At 52.9% G+C, this 19,419-nt stretch overlaps 1 protein-coding gene across 1 annotated transcript in view; it reads right to left on the bottom strand.

Moving 5' to 3' along the window:
• Positions 1–18,012, bottom strand: part of JPH3 (junctophilin 3) — a 40,391-nt gene extending 22,379 nt beyond the window's left edge. The window contains exons 1-2 of the mRNA XM_042821364.1: positions 17,599–18,012; positions 5,002–5,779 (exon numbers count right to left, since the gene is read on the bottom strand). Of these exons, the coding sequence (XP_042677298.1) occupies positions 5,002–5,779; positions 17,599–17,980 (1,160 nt within the window). The 5' untranslated portion in view covers positions 17,981–18,012. The remainder of the gene's footprint in view (positions 1–5,001; positions 5,780–17,598) is intronic.
• Between the last annotated feature and the right edge of the window lie 1,407 nt (positions 18,013–19,419).

Below are 19,419 nucleotides of genomic sequence, written 5' to 3'. Positions count from 1 at the left end.
CACTGCACTCCTAATCCTTCATCTCCCCCCCTTCTCCATGTGGTCCCATGGCAAAGTGCAGCCAGCTCTCCCATTCTGAGTCGCTCCTTCATCCTGCATTCCCCAAAAGCCATTTCTGCTCCACTGCTGCTATGACAGCCCCTCCAGCTGCACTTTGCCAGGATCGTGGCTCCATCCTCGCCCTTCCTATGCTATTCCATCACCACCTGGCAATGTTGCAAAGGCTTACACAAACCCATCCCACACACCTGCATCTTGGATTTGAGTTGATTCAGCTCAGTGAGAAGAGAAAGCGGTAGGAACAGTGAAGAAGGGAGTCGGGTCATGGCTGAAGAGCAGCAAAGGAGAGCAAATGAGGGTTTGTTTGTTTATTTGTTTTTTAAGAGGGATTACTTTGCAAAGCACTGCTCACCCAAAAGACAGCCAGCTCTCCCCATTCATACAGTGGGTGCTGCACTCAGCGTGGTGGCAGCTGGGGACACACTGCCTGTCCCTGCGTGAGCGTGCTGTCTGCTCCTGACTTCTGACATAGCTGCAGCAAGGTTTAATGCCTTAAGTCCTGTCTGAGCAGGAAGTTATTAGATCACACTGCAGGAGGATTTAAGGCAGTCACGATGTGGACAGTAGGGGCTGCAAGAGCTGCGGTGGGTAAGGATGAGATGCCCTGGGGGTGTTTGGGGAAGAGGAAGGCAGGAAGAAAACAGATTGCTGCAAAGGGAATTACCCCTGCCCGAAAGGTCACCTCTGTCCATCCCCTCTGCTTTCATCCCTGTCCTCTGTCCTCAAGGAAAGGATGGGGAGTGTGGACAGGGATGGAGGGTTCCCAATGGGCACCACACAGCACCACCAGTGGCCCTGTTGATCCCGACGAAGGGGCAGTGGTGATGTTTTCTCCCCGTTCAGCTTTTCCCATTCCAGCTGCCAGCTCATCCCACCATCCCTGCCAGAGGAAGGGGACGCACACAACCCTTTGCACCCCACATCCTCCCAGGCTCCATCCGCAGCTAATGGTGAGACAGGGCCAGGAGCCCCTGCAGGAGAGCCAGCACAACCCTGGGATCCAACACAGCCAAGCACAATCACAAAGCTGCAGGCACAGACCTGAGAGAGCATTAAGCAGCATCGTTTCGGCTCGGCGTTCTGCCGGGGGTGACATTACTGCAACTTGAAATGTTTGGGATCGGAACTGCCGCGTCTATTCTTTTCTGTGGCTTTTGCCTGGGCTGCATTTCCATTTTCTAAAGAAAACACCTGCTTGGCTCAGACAACCTCCTGCACTTTGTTGCTTAGCACTCTGGGGCTCTTCTTGCCTTGCTGCTCCCCTCTGTGTGCCAGGTGTGGGGCACACGCAGAGCCCCAGCATCCTCCTTTACCCATCCTTCCTGGCTTCATTCACTTCTTTTTTTTTCCCCCTCCGCTTTTACTTTCTGAAGTTGAATGACACCACGCTAATTTGCAGCCCGATTCCTCCTGAGGACATTGAGCTTAATTATATTTTTCTCATCGTTAGCGAATGGCTAGGCTATAATTACACCTGGAAGCATGTTATTTAGGACTAACCCGAGAGCAGCATCCCCTCCAGTGCTACGGGACCGTGAGTGCGGAGCTGAGCGCGTCCCAGTGCTGCCCATCACACCAATGCCCATTTCTCTGATGGAAGTCCAACCTCTTCCTCCAAAACTCTGAGATGGAAGAGCCTGCTGGCTCAATGGCTGGATGTTGTGTTTTAGCTGCCCGTGGCACACCGGTGCCTATGGACACGGTGGGTATCAGTGTGTTACTGGGGAGATGGGGTCCTGTGTCTTCGGTGCATCCTTCTTCCAAGTGGGCTCATGCCTGGTGGGGTGGGGATGGAGCACAAAGTGGACACCCGACACATTCATTGTAATGGGGCAGAACGGGGCTCCCCGGATTGGAAAAAACCAATAGCTCATATTGGGGAATACTGGGGAAGAGGAAGGCAGGAAGAAAACAGACTGCTGCAAAGGGAATTACCCCTGCCCGAAAGTTCACCTCCGTCCATCCCCTCTGCTTTCATCCCTGTCCTCTGTCCTCACAGAATGGATGGGGAGTGTGAGCAGGAAGGATGGGGAGAAACATTTGTTTTCCAGCCCTGAATGCTGCCTCTTCTCACCCAATGACTTTACAGGAGCAGGAGGATAGAAAATGTTCTTTCCTTTTTAATTGCGTTATGGAAAATTAAGGAGAATCATCTACGGAACCTGCAAACTGCTCCTGAAATGAGCTTACATTTCTGTGTCGCAGATCACACTGTGCTTTGTGCAGACTGAAACAACTTGAAGAATCCAATTTACTTGTCTTCAGCTCACTATGTTTTTAGCCTACTTTCCTCAGGAAATGGGGCTCGCTTATGCGATTGTGCTGTTTATATATCTATACGCCATCACTCCCACACTAATAACTTCTGAACGTGTTGGCCAATTCCAACCAAATCTGACAGAGCGGCTGAGTTTTCAAAAATACTGAATCCTCACAAATTTAATGAAATCTGTGGGTGGCCACATATTTTTCCCCCACTGAGAGAAAGGCTGTGCAGTGAATTCAGCCACATTATTAGACAGAAGAGCACACACATTCACGTGCACACACGCACACAAAGCCTGTCCTGGAGGTTGATGGTAAGCCAGTGGCTCTCGTTGATTTTACATGTGGAATATTGCACCCGTGAGCCCCAGAGGGCCAGAAACAACCCTTTGCCAATGTACCTACTGCCTATTTTGTGCTTTTATTTCATCTCGGACAATGCAATTTGGTGAGGGCACTGCAGGGGAGTGTTGATCCATTTAGAAGCTTGAAAATGAATCATGTTAATTACGTGGAAGCCTTTCTAGCTGGTCGTAAAACCTTGCTGTCTTCTGCTTCTGCATGCTGGGGTGCAGCCGAGAGCATCCGTGCAAGAAAATATTACAACGGGAAAGAGCTCAACAAGAAAGCCTGTGCATTTCAGACAGAACAGGTTTCCTGCTTCCCACCTCCATTTGGCAAATTGCAAACACCAGAGAGTCCCCAGCACCTTGAGTCTGCACAACACCGAGTCCCACTTCCTCTGTGCCTCCAGCAAATCCTAAGCCCAGCAGGCGTGCTTGAATGCAGCCAGACAGCTTGGCTCTTTGCTGCTAAGTTTTGGGGCTTTGACATGAGCCATTAATGCAGGTGGAAGGATGGGCGTCATGCGCAGACGCTACCCCAGCACTAATGCACTGCACAAGTCACGTTGGAATCTGCCCATCCCCATCCCCATGTGCTGCACAGCAGAATCAATACAGGGCTTTTCAGCTCCCCCACACACCAGAGGCAATGTTTGTGCCATCAGAAGAGTAAATCCTGGTGTGGCCACGCTTTCTTGTGTCTGTTCTGGAGCAGGAAGGATAAAGCTGGGAGGCGGCAGTGTGGGAGGAAGGGGTCAGGATGCTCGTGAGCGATGCCAAACTTGGGCTGCATCTCTGCTGGGGTATCCTTGAAGCACTCCCATTCATTTATTTCTTTGCAGCTTTACTAATGACTAACGGGGTCTGCTGAGTGGCCCTAAATCCTATTTGTCCTTTCTGAATGCACACATGGTCATGGGTTCCGTGTTCCCCATCTGATATGGGGGCAGAAGGTGTTTGTGCCCCAGATGGATCTTATTTTTCCTCCTGCTCCTCTCTCACAATTAGAGGTGGAGCCTTACATGCCAACAACTCATTAAAGCATTTCCAGCTTGTGGGGGTCACATCTCTCCCAGCTCCTGCTCTCATGGTGTTCCAGAACTGGAACCAACCGGGGATGCCCAGGCTCTCAGAAAGGATTTCCATTTCCAGGGTTCAGCCCACTGTCTCAAGACGTTCACATCCTCTCATCACACGGAAAGATCTGGTCTTTCCTCTGCTCTGCAGTCTTTTCCCTACCTGGCATTCGAGTGGGATTTATTTTTTTTTAAAGCTTTGACAACAGCTTGGTCCAACATCAGCTAGAAAACATCAAGTCCAAATATGCTCCCCAAGCAGGCCTGGGAGTCTCATTCACATTGCAGATCAGTCATCAGCAGACGTGCTGATAAAGATTTCAAGTGTGACACTGAATACAAATGATCCAGATCCAACAATTAATCCAGCACAGGAGACTGAGGAGCTGCCTGATTTTTTTCCCCAACCACCTGGGTTCTACGTGTAGCATTTGGTCAGAAAACAGAAAGAAAAACCCGTGCTTTCATAAACCACTCCCCAAAGTGCTGCAGAGATCCCTGATCTCAGCTGAAGAGACTTTCCTCTTCAGCTCACCTCTCTTCTGGTTGCTCACTGCAGCTCACCATGCTCTATGCACGTTTTGGGAGCTGGCTACAAGGCACTTGAGTCGGACATGATTTTAAGCTAAACTAGATATCACCCTGTTGTTTTTTCTTTCCTCCTCTTCTGCTGTTTTTCAGCCATATCTGATCCCTGAAATGGCACAGACCATCCTTAGGGTGGTTTCTCCAGGCTGTGTCAGAGAGAGGATTTGGGGAAACAGCACTGCAGGAGCCCTTCTCCTATCAGGCTGTGGAGAAATGGGGAAGACAGCCCAGGACCTCCCAAGTGACAGCTGCCTGTCCCACCCAGGGACTCAGAACCCCAATCCTACCATGCTGCAGCCACCCTCACGTGGCTCTCAGTGAGTGCACTGCTCCGGTTGACCCTCTATTGCTGTTCTGGGATAGTCGTGCGCCCTCAACCTGCTTACAGTGAGCACGAGGGGCAGTTCAGCCCGGATCCATCCCGTTTTTGAGAAGAACCCACGAAGTTTACCCGTGCGTAAGCACGAAGGCTTGGCTTTGCACAGATCCAAGAAGCAAGCCCACAGACGCAGCCAAGGCTGCGCCATCAACCAACACCCACCTCAACATCCCCCAAGCCTCCAGCACCACAACGCCTCCCCCAAGCAACGGCCCTTAGCCTCTATAAGACACAAACCTCCTCCCACGTCCCCCCGCTGCCGCTGGGGCTGAGGTGCCCCGATGCCTACCTGGAGGCGGCGATCTCCGCTTTCTGCTTGGCGATGGTGGCCGCTCTCTCGGCCGCCTCCACGGCCCGATCCACCTTCTCGCGGATCTTGCTGGCCCGCAGCGGGATGAGGTTCTTCCTCTTGCCACTGACCAGGACGTTCTGCTTGTACTTGCCCTCCTCCTTGGTGCCATCGGGGAAGGTCATGCAGCCGTAGCCGTGACGCTTGTTGTTGGCCCACTCGCCCTCGTACTTCAGGCCGTCGGAGCGCTGGCTCACCCCAAAACCCGACCGCTTGTCGTTCTTCCACTCTCCGACGTAGATCTCAGTGGTGGTGGCATCAATGTCGTCTTCGATGACAGACAGCTCAGCCTCGCCCTCGCCCAAGCTGATGGTGGAGTTGATGTCGCTGGCGGTGGAGCTGACCGTGCTCATCCCGGCCTCGCTGCGGAAGGAGCTCTGCTTGCTCCGCTGGCTGGCCAAGGAGCTCTTGGACTCGGACTTACGGAGCTTGAGCCCGCTCAGCAGCGACCGGCGGAAGATGCCTTTCTTCTTGCTCTTGAGGATCTCGGCATCGCTGTGGGCCATGAGGACAAAGCCACCTCGGGACACGGCGGGGCTGCCGGCCACCGCCGGCGAGGAGTCGGGGTGCAGGGCTGTGCCATTGGTGTGCTCGCTGCGCAGGGAGTTGATGGACGTCCTCAGGGGTGATCTGATGACCGCAGCCATGCCGTAGGGAACGCTCTGACGGACGCCGTACCCCTGGCGCATCCCTCCGACCCACTGGCCCTGATACGTCCCTGGGGAGGCAAAAGCAAAGAGCGGGTTCAATTTTTTTCTCCAAAAGTGTGGTGACACGCTGGGACGGCTGCCCAGGGAGGTGGTGGAGTCACCGCGCCCGGAGGTGTCGCAGAACTGTGGAGATGTGGCACTGAGGGACACGGTCAGTGGGTATGGCAGGATGGACTTGGTGACTTTAGTGGCCTTTTTCAACCTGAATGATTCTGTGATGCATCCTGTGGGAAGGAGTAGCATCAGCCTGCTTGAGCTGCTATTGTTGGGACCTGTTATTATTGGGAACATATGGACTCTGCTGTGGAAATGCTACGTTACAGTCTGAAGCAGTGATGGAGCACCTGGTGGGAAGGCAGGGCCAACCCAGGGCAGCTCAGGTGTAAGCAATGTACCCGAGTGATTGGAAGGGCTGAAGGCGGGATCCACCCCTTCCCAGAACTCATTTAAGGATTGACAGTGGAGATGAGGGCATCTCTTGCTGGAGATCCCTGCCTACTTGAAGCCTTCAGAAGGTAAGCAGTTATTTTTCTTCATTTCTATATCTGTGGCTGCTGCGTTTGGGCTCATTCTCAATTTGCAAGACCCAATGGCTTTGCCATGCATTATAGACTCCCAGTAGCAAAGTGCAGCTCCGGATCCCAACCCCGTCTCTACAGTCATAGTATCCCAATGTGGGAAGAAAGTAAAATATCTGAGTCAATTTGCAGGGGTGCACTTTAGCTGTTAGCAACCAGATGAGGCGCTGGGGCAAACGGAGCCTTCTTCCCCTGGGCTGCCCTATAGATCCAGCCTGAATTTGGAAGAGGAAAGTGCAGGGAGGCTGGGATTGTCATCCAGGAGCAGACTCCATCCCGTCTGCTGCCGGCAGTGGTGAAAGCAATTGGTGTATTACCATGTATTTTTTTTTCTGTACATCATGCTTTCATCCAGTATGCAGCGGGAGGGAGAGGCTCTATAGAAATAAAAGCCTCATGGGGATATATCTGTGTGGTTATTATTCTCAGAAACGTGCCCCTGCTTGAACTCCTCCATTTGCGTGGGCACTTGCTGGAGTTACCTAACTGGCAGTTTGCTGGGATGCACGCTGCATCTTGCTGTGCCTCGGGTTAAAGCCATCCGTGCTGGAAAATGGAGCCACAAGAAACCAATCCAGGTAGGAAAACACCACCCAAGCACAATCAGCATGCCCTGTGTACTGCAATGTGTAGTGGTAATCTGCTGCTTTCCTGCCCTGGGGTTGCAATCCCATCCCGTTGGCACGCTTTGTCATGTTATCCCTATCGGTTGAACTGCACAGCTTGTTTTTATTCTTAGGTCAGCTTTAATCTTTTTGGGGATGTCTCACAATGCAGTGATTCACCACCTGGCTCAGCCCTCGCTGGGTGGATTTGCAAACCCTGGGCAGGCTCTGAGCCCAGCCCGGGGCAATGCCAAAGTAGAGTCCAGCACTGTGTGGTATCGGGGCAAGGGAGACTTAAATAGTCTTAAAATAGTGCCCCCCATGTGAAACAGCCCTGATAACAACAGCCCAGCAGATTCCCTCTGGCTCAGACTGATAGAGGCTTTCCATCCTTGCTCTGCATGAAATGCTCTTTGCCCTTAGCCATCAGTACCTGTTGGATCCTCCTGAGCTGGGCAGTGGCTTGCCTTTCCCATCTGAATGACAACTTGCACCACCCTTCTGCAGGTTTAAAGGCATTTTATACACAGGGATAAGCAGGAAGTGGTTAAGGCTGCTGTCTTTCCCCAGCACGGGCTGTGGTTCCCTGCGTACGCCCCCAAAAAATGCTTTCTCCAAGCAAAGATTGCCTTGGAATGGACACTGGGAGGATTTGCTCAGGATTTATAGGATTAGAGCTGGGAGGGAGACAGAGTGCTGGGATTAGGACTGGCACCTGCAGGGCAGGGTGAGGAGCAGAGCTTGGGCACAGGGCAAACAAGGGACAGACAGCAAGACAGACAGCAGGATGGACAGCAGGCATCTTGGGGGGGACATGGGACATGTCCTCTGGTTGGATTTGAGCATGTGGGTGAGGGGCAGGGAGAAAAGTCCTTGCGTATCATCTATCAGAGTCTTCAATCTGATCCCCAGCCCCAAGAAGCTCCCAAGGTTTCCCCCTCTCCTTGCAAGCCCATGGCTGAAAAACCAGGTTAAAATGAAGCACTGTAGAGCAAGCAAGGCCCTTTGCTGAAAGCCAGAGATGGTGGCAAGGAGCAGAACAAAGCAGGCTTGGGGCGGGCATGACAGCACATCTCAGCTGGAGCAGAGGCAGCAAATTGGTCACAGCAGGTTCCTGCTGCAGCAAGGCAGAGGTGCCCAGGAAGCTGTCATCTCTGCATGGCCTTAAAACCTACTCCTAAAGCTGCACGACTGCCAGGAGCAATCGCTGCATCTGCTTGGCAAGGTTAAGTTTTCTAAGCAGAGGATGCAGGGATTTGAGGAGAGCTGCTCCATCGGCCAGCCCGTCCTGCTACTGCACTGCCAGCATCTCAGAGCTGCTCCCAGCACAGCAAAACCCAAACCTCACATCTGCCTCCCTCATAAGTGGAGGATTGCCAATGGGGATTGCCTCCCTGATAGCCTCTGGGACATCTGCATATCTTCGTGGACACCTCCAGATCATGGAGCTGAGTTCCCTCCCTCCTCCCTCTTTTGACTTTATTACCTCTTAAACCCCTCAATATCCCAGGATTTGGCCACGAAGGCTGGAAGCTCTCAGAGCCATCTGATCTGCATCGCTAAGCACTGTCACCTCCTCCCCTTGCACCACCTGGCTTAACCTCTGCCCTCTCACATTTGCAGATGTGTGCACAGAGCTTAATCTCACAAGGAGCTGGGATACTCTTTTTTTTCCCTGCAGAGGAAACAGGATTTTATTGCTTTCCACTCTCTGTGCCAGGATGGACCAGCTATGGCTGTTTTGGAGCTGGGGTGCTGCAAAATGCAGTGGGACTAAGGATGTAGCAAGACAAGCACTTCTGATGAAAAAGGACCCAACCTGAGCTGCAGAGCACCTCCAACCTGAAGGATTGCAGAGGAAGCATAGGAGGCAAAGCATCTACTGCTTGCTGTGCTAACGCAACCAAAGTCACATCCATTTCTGTAGCTCTTCCCTTGCTATCAGCTCTTGCAAAGTGCTTCCTAAAGCACGAATTGCATGAGATTAATGGGGTGATTACACAGGGGGAATGCAGCATTCCGAGGGCTGGGTGCAAGACATGGATGAGAGCAGATGAACAACATCTCAGTCACCGCTGCCCTGCTGAAAGGAGGGACAGATCCTGCGCTGCGAGTGAGAATTTTGTCATAATTTATCATAATGGCAGCAAAATAATCGCCCATGGGGATAAGCAGAGAGTTGTGTGCTGACTTGCAGTGGATTTACCCCAGGGAAGACTTCTTGACTCTCAGAGCAATTATTCTGGCAGGACTTGGCCCAGAACCAGGCAATGCCAAGAAGAGTGGGGCTGCAGGCACGCACATGAACACGTCCAGAGGGGATAACCTGAGGCTAGAAGAAAATAAATGAAGTCATCCCAAACGATGGCTCAGTGAGAATATTCCTCCACCAGAAAGAGAAGCTGGGTCGTGAAGAAGGAAACGGGATCACAGGGAAGATGGGGAAAGTTGGGAGGGGGTGGAAACACGGAGAGAAGATGGGTGATGCTGCCACTGGCCACTGGCACGTGTGGTTTGGAGTCTGGTGGATTCTTGGCTCGCTCCCCTTGGAGAAAGGCTGGCTGCTTTCTAAATGGCTTTTCAAGCTCCCATGGGAATTTCCATCGCCCTCAGGACCGTGTGGAACCACAAGGAGTAAGTCCTGTTGCTGAATCTCCAGCAGCTTGGATGTTGTAGAGAAATGACAAGCACCAAAGAGTAATCTAATTTGTTGCAGTTATTCAGCGCTTTCTCAGCACTTGGCTCAGGAAGTGGAAATTCATTCTGGGAAGAGCGCAAGAGTCTGCAGGCGGCTCCTGTTGTCCCCACAGAGCCACCAGACACTGGGGTTGGCCCTACAGCAGGGCAGGGAACCTTGCACCTCACAGAAACAGGAACCCAGAGCAGAGCCCTCACGTTCCCTGCTGCAAATGGGATCATGCAGCAGCACTCCTGCAACGTGGATGGGAAGAGGGAAGACCAATTTGATGGTTTTTTTGTTGGTTTTTTTTTTTTGTTTTTTTTTTTTCCAAAATGCTCTGGAAGGAGCTGAGGCACTGCAGACACCAGGAAGAATGATGTGTCTCATCGTTTGCTTCTTCATTTGCCTCTTCATCTCTGCCAAAGAGTTCTGGGGCTTTTGGCTAAAGGAGAAGACTTGTCTCTGTCCCTGTCTCATTGGAAGAGGCAATAAATGCACAGCTTGGTGTTGCCATGCAGAGAATGCCACCAGAAACCTCACTTCATCAGTGCAAGTTGGAATCTCTTGCCAGATTATATCAGGGAAGGAGAGATGAATGCCCCCACTTGGCCTTTCTAACCCAGATACAATCTATGACACGAGGGGATGGCAAGGAACCACCCCCTGCTGGGGGGGAGAGCCTGTATTGCTGCCTGCTGCCCCAAGCCAGGGGGCCACCTGTGACCCACAACCTCATCTTGCTGCTGGGGAAAGCCATCAATATCTCGTGAAGGTCAGCAGCAACGTCCAAAGTATCCCAGACTTCAGACAAATAAGCAACGTTCAGACAGATCTGGGGTTTCCTTAGGATCCATCCAAGCAACAAGCAAATGATGGAGGGTGCCAGGGGTAAGATGGGCTATCTGCATCCCTGTAGTGTTCACAGGGCTCCCCTAGGCTGAAGGTGGGACTGCCTGCTTGACCACAAACTTGGTCTGCCCGCAGTGGTGTTGGAAGGGGACAGGACATCCAGACCTATGGGGCTGCAATGGCTGCATTTTCTTTCCTCCCTCCCTCCCCCATACCCAAGGAGCTGCCATGTTGCAGGCTGCTGAGTCCCTTGGCTCTGCTCCAGGAAAATCATTAAGTATGAGCTTTAGGGATTGCAGACTGCTCGCTTGCTTTCCCCCAAACCAAGCCCGCCAGCTCGGTGTCAGCAGGACAAAGCCCTGGCAGGGGCAAAGCACAAGGGAGCTTTGTGTGCATCTGCCCTGCCTTGCTCCGCTTCACTTTCTCGCATTGAGAAATACAAATAGCTCAACTTTGTGTATCAGTCTGAGGGATTTCCAGGTGAGCTTAGCTGCCTGGGCTGCCATACAATGCAGGGCCATCCCCAAAGCATGGCCAGAGCCACCTGGATTGGTGGCTGTGTTGGATGAAGGCTGTCACCCAAACCTGCCAGCCTGTTTCTGCAACTCGGTGCAGCTCTGAACTGTGGTCTGTGCTGTCCGAAGCGCCCGTCTGCTGTTCACAACCCAGCAGAAGCAATTAGGAATTGTAAATTGCTGGTTTATCTTGTGAAGGATCCTTCCTGGGATGCTCACCCTCCTCTCTTATCGCTGACTAACACCACGTATTAATTAAAGGCATCCGATGGCAATAATTAGGCCAATCTCCTGAATTCTGACACAGAGAAAGTGGAGAGGAGAAAAGAGGGTAGGAATACTCCCCAAGGATGTCCAAAAACCATGGATATGTGGCACTGAGGGATGTGGTTATGGGCACGGTGGGGGTGTGGGGGGGGTTGGGGTTGGACTCGGGGATCTCAGAGGTCTTTTGCCATGATAAAAACATGGAGATGCTTCTGCTGTGGCAGCCTGGTGGGTTGTTTGCTGCAGATACGCTTGGGTAAGTGTTTATACAGAGGAGGATAGAAGGTATGGATTTTTGAGTATGTAAATATGATCTGCAGGCACAAACACGTGACAGATGTTAGTCATTGCTTAATGTGAGGCTGGGTACAGGCATGCAGGATGGGCACAGGGAGCGGAGAAGGGAGAGATGGGATAGGATGGGAAGGGAGAAATGCTTCAAACTGTTGGAATTAAGACCAAACCCTGGCACTGCCAACGCTGATGGAGCTCACTGTGTGCGTGTGACAGCCACCACCTTTCTTAAAGCAGCAGGTCCTGCAGCCAGGTGAAATATAGCTTTAGAGGAGTGGAGAACCCAGAAAATAGGTTTCCAGTTGTCCTAAAAGCGTGGTCATCAGCCTTAGAGAACAAGCAAAGCAGCAGCACCCAGCCCCAGCTGGAGCAATACAATAATTTTAAGGAGGCCTGAGGCAGGACAGCTTTAGCAGGAGGGGTGGGAAACAAATTACTGTATAGCTCAGCACCTTCATTATGGCTAATGTGCTCCTCACACAAAGCAGAGTGAAATTGGGCTAATGCTAAGGCTGCTAATCCCCCCATCACGTAATCCTCCTCACAAACTCTCTGTTCTCACCCCATTTCTCAGCAGGGCTCACGGGACTGAGAGCTGCCTGCTGCAGGATGGGGTTTGGGTGAACCCAAGAGGGTTTGGTGGCACTACATGCACTTATCAGCCCCTCAGATCCCCGAATCCTTCCATTTACTGTGCAGTTCAGAGCACGATGAGGGTCTTTGGTACATCCCATCCCTTTGGGTAATCAATGCTCAGTCTTTGCAGCACCAATATCAACCCCCCAGATATAAATATTTTCCATCCACCTGCTGGTTATAACTGATAGTTATTCAGCTTTCTCACAAGATATGCCCCAACCCAGCACTGTCCCCTCTGGGATCGTCACCAATGCTGTCCTGCCTGGCTTCTACATCATCAGGTAGTGTCTATAGTAATGCAGGTCATCCATCTACATCAGCATTCCCTGATTCAAGACATTCAAGTTTAATCAGGTTAATTTTAAAACCATGGCTTTTTTTCTTTTTTTCCCCCCTTCTCCCTAACAGAAGGCATTTTTAGCACTCAGCTGCTGGTTTCCAAGCCTGTAAGAATGACTTTTCTGCAATAGTCTGGGTGGGAACCTTGCTTCAAAAATGAAGCCGAAACATCTTACAAAAATCACATGATTCCACAAGCTGGAGCTTCTAGAGAGAATGTTCTGCTCCAGGAGCAGATGTCACACAGCCCCACGGGACACCGGATCCGCTCCCTCTTGGCACATGCAAATATCCCATCGTTTGCCTTAAAAACGATGAGAAAACCCAACGCAACCCATCCTAATGACCCCACGGTGCTGCTCTGCCCCGCTTCTGCGTTCTTCTGCAGACCTCACTGTTGAAGGATGAGACCCTGAGTCGCCATAAAGGAAACAGTCCTTGTGTTTTGGAGCGGTCTGCTCTGGAGAGAGGAGCTGGGCTCAGTGATGCTCATGGATCCCTTCCAACTTGGTGCGGTCTGTGTTTGTATGATTGCAGGGTGATGCGTCCCAGCCTAAAACGCTCGGATGGAGAACTGCCCGTGTTGCTCCTATAGGGTGATCCCAATGAAAAGGGTGAGGAGTGTCCATATGGCCGTGAGTTAACAGAGATAATGAAGATGAAGTGGTGAAAGGGCAGCAACGCTGTGCATCAGAACTGGAGGGGTCCCTATTACGGTCGTGGGGAGGTGTGTTGTGGGGCAGATTGATCTGGAGGGTGCTGTGTTTTCCCCTGAGGCGCTGCAGGCCAGACAAGGCACCAGAGCTGTCTGCCAGTTCCTGTGCCCTGTAATTTCTGTGCCCTGTACTTTCCCCTGGGGCCAAAATCCTTCTTCTGTCCTGAGCAGTACCTGAAACTAAGCAGCGTGTTCCAATGAGATCAGTAATTACCATCAGCCCGAGTCATTTATTTTTAACGAAGCTGGTCAGAATCTTCATTTTGTATTTTGGTTCATTTTTTTTTGCTTCCCAGCATTTCGATCACTGCTCTCCTATTGTCACCATTGTATCCCTTTGCAGGCACCCTCAGAGCCAAGCCCAGGTTGCAGGATGCTCTGCAAACCAGAATGAGCTCTGGGCTGAGAGCTGTGCCCCCTCCCTGGTCCTGCAGCATCCCCACTCCATCTCCGTGGTCCCTATGAGCCTCTTTTTGCTTTTGCACAGTAATTCCCATTTGCATCCATGGGAAAGTTCCCAACGCATGTGCTGAGAGCACCTGGAAGTGTCAGCAATACCACTGCAGGGGTGAGATGGACGTGGAGTTGTGACATGGGACGTGGAGAGGCTGCTCCCACCCCATCGCAGTGCATAGCAGGAAAATGTACCAGCCTGGGCCAAGAAATCCCACTTGCCTACTCACACGGCACTAACAATGAAAACACTAATTATATTTCACTTATCTATCAAAGGGATGATTCAAGGAGGTGAGTGGGCACGGAACATTACACAAGATGAGCCCCGAGGTGCGACTGCCCATCCCTTCGGGGTGGCCCTCTCAAAAAATGTGCATGGATCACACAGGTTGGGCTGGGGGAGACAACTAGAGGGATGGGGAACAGCTATGGGGCATGGGGATGGGAACCTGGTGCCCAAGGACTGGATGGGCTACGGAGGCCTCAGAGGGAGGTTCCCCCATCCAACCCCTGTCCCATTGGGGCAAACAGGGAGGGGAGAATGGCTTTGCCAGGGCTGAAATGGGCCCCAGCTGCTCCAGCAAAGGCGTTGCAGTGGCACTGGATGACATTGCTGCTCACTCCAATGGATGCTTACCTTGATAGATGCTCACCCCACTGGGTGCTCACCCCAATCACCCTGATGCATGCAGCCCCTTCTACCCAGTACCCCTGCTACTCAACCTGCTACCGGCTGGGCTGAACCAGGCCCGGATGCAAATGTGCTCTGCAACCCCAGCATCCAACAAAAGCAATTCTCAGCTCTTGGTTTATATAATATCATCCTGCTGCTGGATGGGACAGGAGGCATCGAGCAATTCTGGCAGTGGGACAAGGGCGCACGGATGGGAAAAGATGGTGCACACGTGTGCCACAGATGCACAGGCATAGGCTGCGTGTGCAGCGATGCCAGGGAGCTTCAGCACGAAGTGGTCTCCCTGAGGGGGCTGTGTTTGCTTATTGGTGCCCCATGCAGTGTGTTTGCATCTCTCGGCTCAGGGAAGCAAGTTTGCACGGGCATGGGGCAGAGAGTGGGGGGCAGAGCATGTGAGTGGGGGTCTGTGCATGGAGTGGGGAAGCGGCGTGGGGAGCAGAGGCGTGTGTGCATGGTGCTGAGCGTGGCAGTGTGGGAGGTGTGAGCTCTGCAAGCTGCGTGCGGGGGCAGCTGGTGTGGGGGTTGGCAGCACCCGACGTGGGGGGACGGTGCCTGGGGCTGTGAGCTGGGGGTGCTGAGCAGGGAGGCATCGTTTGCCGTGCCTGAGCTGAATGCATCGATGGATGCGTGCATGGCAAGATGCTGCATCCCTAATAGCGCTGGTAATGGCTGGGGGAGTTTTGGGGTTGGTCCTTCACGCTATTGCACAAGGAGAAATTGGAGTGAAAGGCAGGGATTTGGTGGCACCTTGCTTCCTCAGCCTGGCTGTGCATTTAGGGGCCCATCCCCTAGGCCTGGTTGATGTGCTATAAAAAATAGCATGTAAGGGATGAATATTTATCTGTAGGTGGCAAGTGACAGATGCTGGGGCGAGGATTCTAGGATACTTCAGTTTGATGGAGGTAATAACTTGAATAGATTAATGAGAAACATCCTTCCTCAGAGCTGCCTCCCCTGTACCACAGCTACACGGTGCCCTTGGTGCAAACACTGGCTTCTTGCACCCAAGAGCACAGAGTTCACCAAGGTTTGGTTTCCAAAGGTCTGAAGGTGTCCAAATCCACCCAAAGTGGGGATGTGGGACTGGGAAAGACTCCCTGGCTGCTGGCAGCTGAGTTCAGTAAAGTGCATCCTACCTGTGCCAAAATGGGATCAGAGAGCGTGGGCATTGGGGGTGTGCATGGGATATCCCCATTCCCAGCACCTGGCCGTGAGCTCTGCAGCTCTGTATGGCCCCATGCAGCCATTCCCTTCTCCCTGCACTGTATGCAGTCCCCAGGGGACAGCGTTTTGCTCTTCCCCTGCCCATCTCACACCTCCTAATACCAAAGATGTGCATGGAGAGGCTTTTGGTCCTGAGCACAGGGAAGCTGGGCTGGCCTGACAAGATGGAAGCAGCAGCTGTTGGCTTCTGGTAGCTTCTCAGAGCAGTGAGCAGCATGCAGCCTGGCTTGGGCATGCACCCTGTGCTGTCCTGCATGGGGTGGGGGGCGACAGAGGTGTGGGGCCAGAGCAGTCCCCAACACCATGAGCTCTCCATACAAATGCCCCCAGTGGGGTTGGAATGCTGGGGGGGTTGGTATGGGGGCAGCACTGGAGTTCAGATCATGCAGAACACCACCCCCACCCCCTGCTGACCCCTCACTGTGAGCACTGCCTGAGTTTTATTCCCAGCAGAAGGATGTCAGATGTAGGGATCGCTCCCAAACCCAAACCCAACCAATCCCAGCATTATTCCAGGCATCTGAAACAAAAGGTGCAGCCGTATTTTCCTCTCAGAGAAAGCCCCCCCCCCTGAGCAAATTATCTTTAAAAATAAATTCCCCACTTCTCCCTCTCCCTCAGAGAGCACAAAGAGCTGCAGGTACCACGTCTGATCATAGGGCAGCACCAGGCTTGCTGGAGAAAGCTCTCGCAGCACCTGTCAGGAAGGCTGCGACGGAGCTCAGTTCCTGCAGTCCCCTGACTGTGGCCATCCTGGTAAACCATAATGCCATCAAATGTAAGGAACCCGCTTGGGGTGGTGCACATCCAGCAGAAAAAGCCCTGCTGCAGGGAGGTAGGCCTGGCTCTTATCATGGTGGCAATCCAGATGGAAGGACCCCGAAAGGCTACGGAGGATGATACAGCCACTTAAGGAGAGCACCAGCTGTTTTCCCTAGTTTGGCCCTAAAGCTCGTTAGCCCGGCGATTGCTGATCACTCCAATTGGGTTTTCTTGTTTTGTTTTGTGGTTTTTTTTCCCCATTTAATCCTGGTTTTCCCCTCCACATCTCGCTAAGCCGCGTTGACGGCAGAGAATAGCTTCTGTGATCCCTCTGAGCCCCTACGCTAAGCATTAAGCCGTAAACTAGGAATGTAAGACTCTTGTCTGAATTAAATTCTTTTGCCTGGGCATTATTCATTAAGTGTGGGGCTGAAGGCAGGGTGTTCACGAAGCCCTTGGCCTTTCATATAAAGGGTTTGCTGCAATAGAGCTGTACGGATCTGCCCCAGACATCCCTGCATGCTCCGCTCCCCTCTGCCCTGCTTTGCTGCATCCACTCCAATGCAAATCCTACAGGTTACAGTGGTACAGAACTGCCCTGTCCCATGTGCAACTCGGGCTGCTCCCCCAGCTGGGCCCACCCCATCCTCCCTGCTTTGTCCTCCATTGCTCAGGTACCAGCATCTCATCCCCTCTCCCAAAAAAGCCTTTGTAGGTGCAGGCCTGGTGCTGTGACCAGCTGAACATATGGGGTACCTCTGGCAAAGAGGTGGCCTGGTGCCATGCTGGCTGCTGCCTTATCTCCTGTGGGGCAGTGAGCAGCAAGCAAGCAAGCAGGTTGCCATGTCCCAGACTTCAGCTCAAGCCTGGGGGCTGAACATATAGCTCACTGCTACCTACGCATCCATCAGTGGTACCCACACATTGCTGGTACCCAAATATCCCTCACGGTACCCACAGGCTGTTGGAACCCATATACCCATCATTGGTACCCATATATCCATCACTGGTACCCATGCATCCCTCACTGGTACACACAGATTGTTGGTACCCATGCACCCATCATTGGTACCCATAAATCACTGGTACCCACGCATCCCTCAGTGGTGCCCATCCATCTCTGGTACCCACGCATCGTTGATCCCCATACATCCCTCACTGCTACCCACACTTCCTGCCCCAGCTTGGGAGATATCAAGACACCACCTACCTCCATCCGAGTAGGTCTCAGTCCCGTAGCCATCCTGTAATCCATTGCTCCAGGTGCCTTCATACTTGGCCCCATTTCCAGTGCATTCTCGGACCCCGTACCGTCCCTTAAATCCGTGGGTCCACTCTCCTTTGTACACCCACTTCCCCTTGCTCTCCATGCCAATGCCATGGCGCTTGCCCTGCGCCCAGGTGCCCTGGTAAGTGTTGCCGCTGGGCCAAGTGTAGACCCCCAACACCTCAAAGCCGTGACTCCAGGAGCCCGAATATTCACCTTGACCCTTGGGGCCGGTACAGATTCCGTGGCCATGAGCCTTTCCGTCCTCCCAGCCTCCACAGTACGACCCTCCATCGTCAAAATTAAACCTTCCCCCACTGGACATGCATGTAATTCGGTTTGCAAATCCCCCAAAAGGTGAAAAGAAAAAAAAAAAAATAAAAATAAGAATAAAAAAATGATGCGGGAGAGAAAAGGAGAACGATGACTTGGAGAAAAAAAAAAAAAGATAGAAAAATCAGGTTGCAATCATGCACCAGATCCAGCCGCTGCTCAAGCCAGTTCCTCGTGATTATTCATTCTCTGGGAGTGTGTTCGGGATCGGTTGGCTCTTCCCCTGCTGTGGAAACAGTATCATTAAAAAAAAAAAAAAAAATAGCAGCAAGAACAGCGGCAGCTATTGGGTTTTGGTGCAAACGACTCCACCTAAAAACCATCCACGGCAGAAAACGGGGGTGGAGGGGGAGAGAGAGAGAGAGAAGAAGAAGGGGTGGGGGGGAATAGAAGGAAAAAAAAAAAAAGAAAAAAAAAAAAAAAAAAAAACCCCAAACCCCAAAGGGTATGAAAAAAAGGGGGCGGGGAGGGAGGGAGGCCCCCCCCGCTCCCGGCTCAGGCCGCCCGGCCCCGGCGCATGGCTCAGCAGCAATGCGGTTCCCCCACCGCCTCCCGGCCTCGCCCTACGCACGTCCTAAAAAGCCTCTCCCGCAGCCGCCGCTCCCCTGCAGCTCTGCCCGCCGCGGGAGCCGCTCGCTGGGGCCGCCCGTGCCCGCATGCTGCTCTCCGCCAGGCCCCGAGGGGGGGGGGAGCGCGGCCCGACCCTCGCTCCCCCTCCTTCCCACGGGGCTAAATCCTGCTTATCAACGAGCGAGGATCCTGGGCTGCTGCTCTGCCTCAGCTCCGGGTGGATTTAAAGAGACAGCGGCTGCGGCTGCCCCCTCCCTCCTTTCTTCCCTCCCTCCTTCTCTCCCTCCCTCCCTCCAGAAGGATGCTGCCGGGGTTGGATTTCTCTCTCCATCCCTCCCCGCTCCTTCCGTTTGGGATCCGGCACGCCGCAACCCCGCTTATTGATTCGCATCGCTCCAGGCTGCGTCCCCTCCCTTCGGCATCCCGGGGTGCTCGGGATGGTGTGCAGGGCCTGAGCTGCCGGGCCCGGGGGGAGGGGGCGGTTTACAGGATGGTGGGAGATGTGGGATCATCCAGGAGCACGCAGTGTCCCCATCCTGCAATGCTTGTGCCAGGCAGCATCCGTGTGCCTGCTGCGTTTGCTTTCACACGCAAGTGAATGAGGGCCGAAGGGGAGCTCTGTTGAGAAGGATGATGAGAAAGGTGCTCCTACAGTCAAATCTGGGAGCTGTGTGAAAAGAGAATAGCGGAATCCCTCAGGTTGGAAAAGAGCCCCAAGATCCTCAGGTCCAACCCCAAACCCATCCCACCGCAGTGCCACATCCCCGCGGTTCTGGAGCACCCCCAGGGATGGTGACCCCACTTCTCCCTGTGCAGCCCGTGTCAATGCATCACCACTCTTCAGGAGAAGCAATTGCTCCT

The sequence above is a fragment of the Centrocercus urophasianus genome, unplaced genomic scaffold (genome assembly GCF_019232065.1).
Source record: "Centrocercus urophasianus isolate 14NV4802_14NV808 unplaced genomic scaffold, USGS_Curo_1.0 seq_2, whole genome shotgun sequence".
Taxonomy (NCBI): domain Eukaryota; kingdom Metazoa; phylum Chordata; class Aves; order Galliformes; family Phasianidae; genus Centrocercus; species Centrocercus urophasianus.
This window is presented reverse-complemented; position numbering and strand designations above follow the sequence as displayed.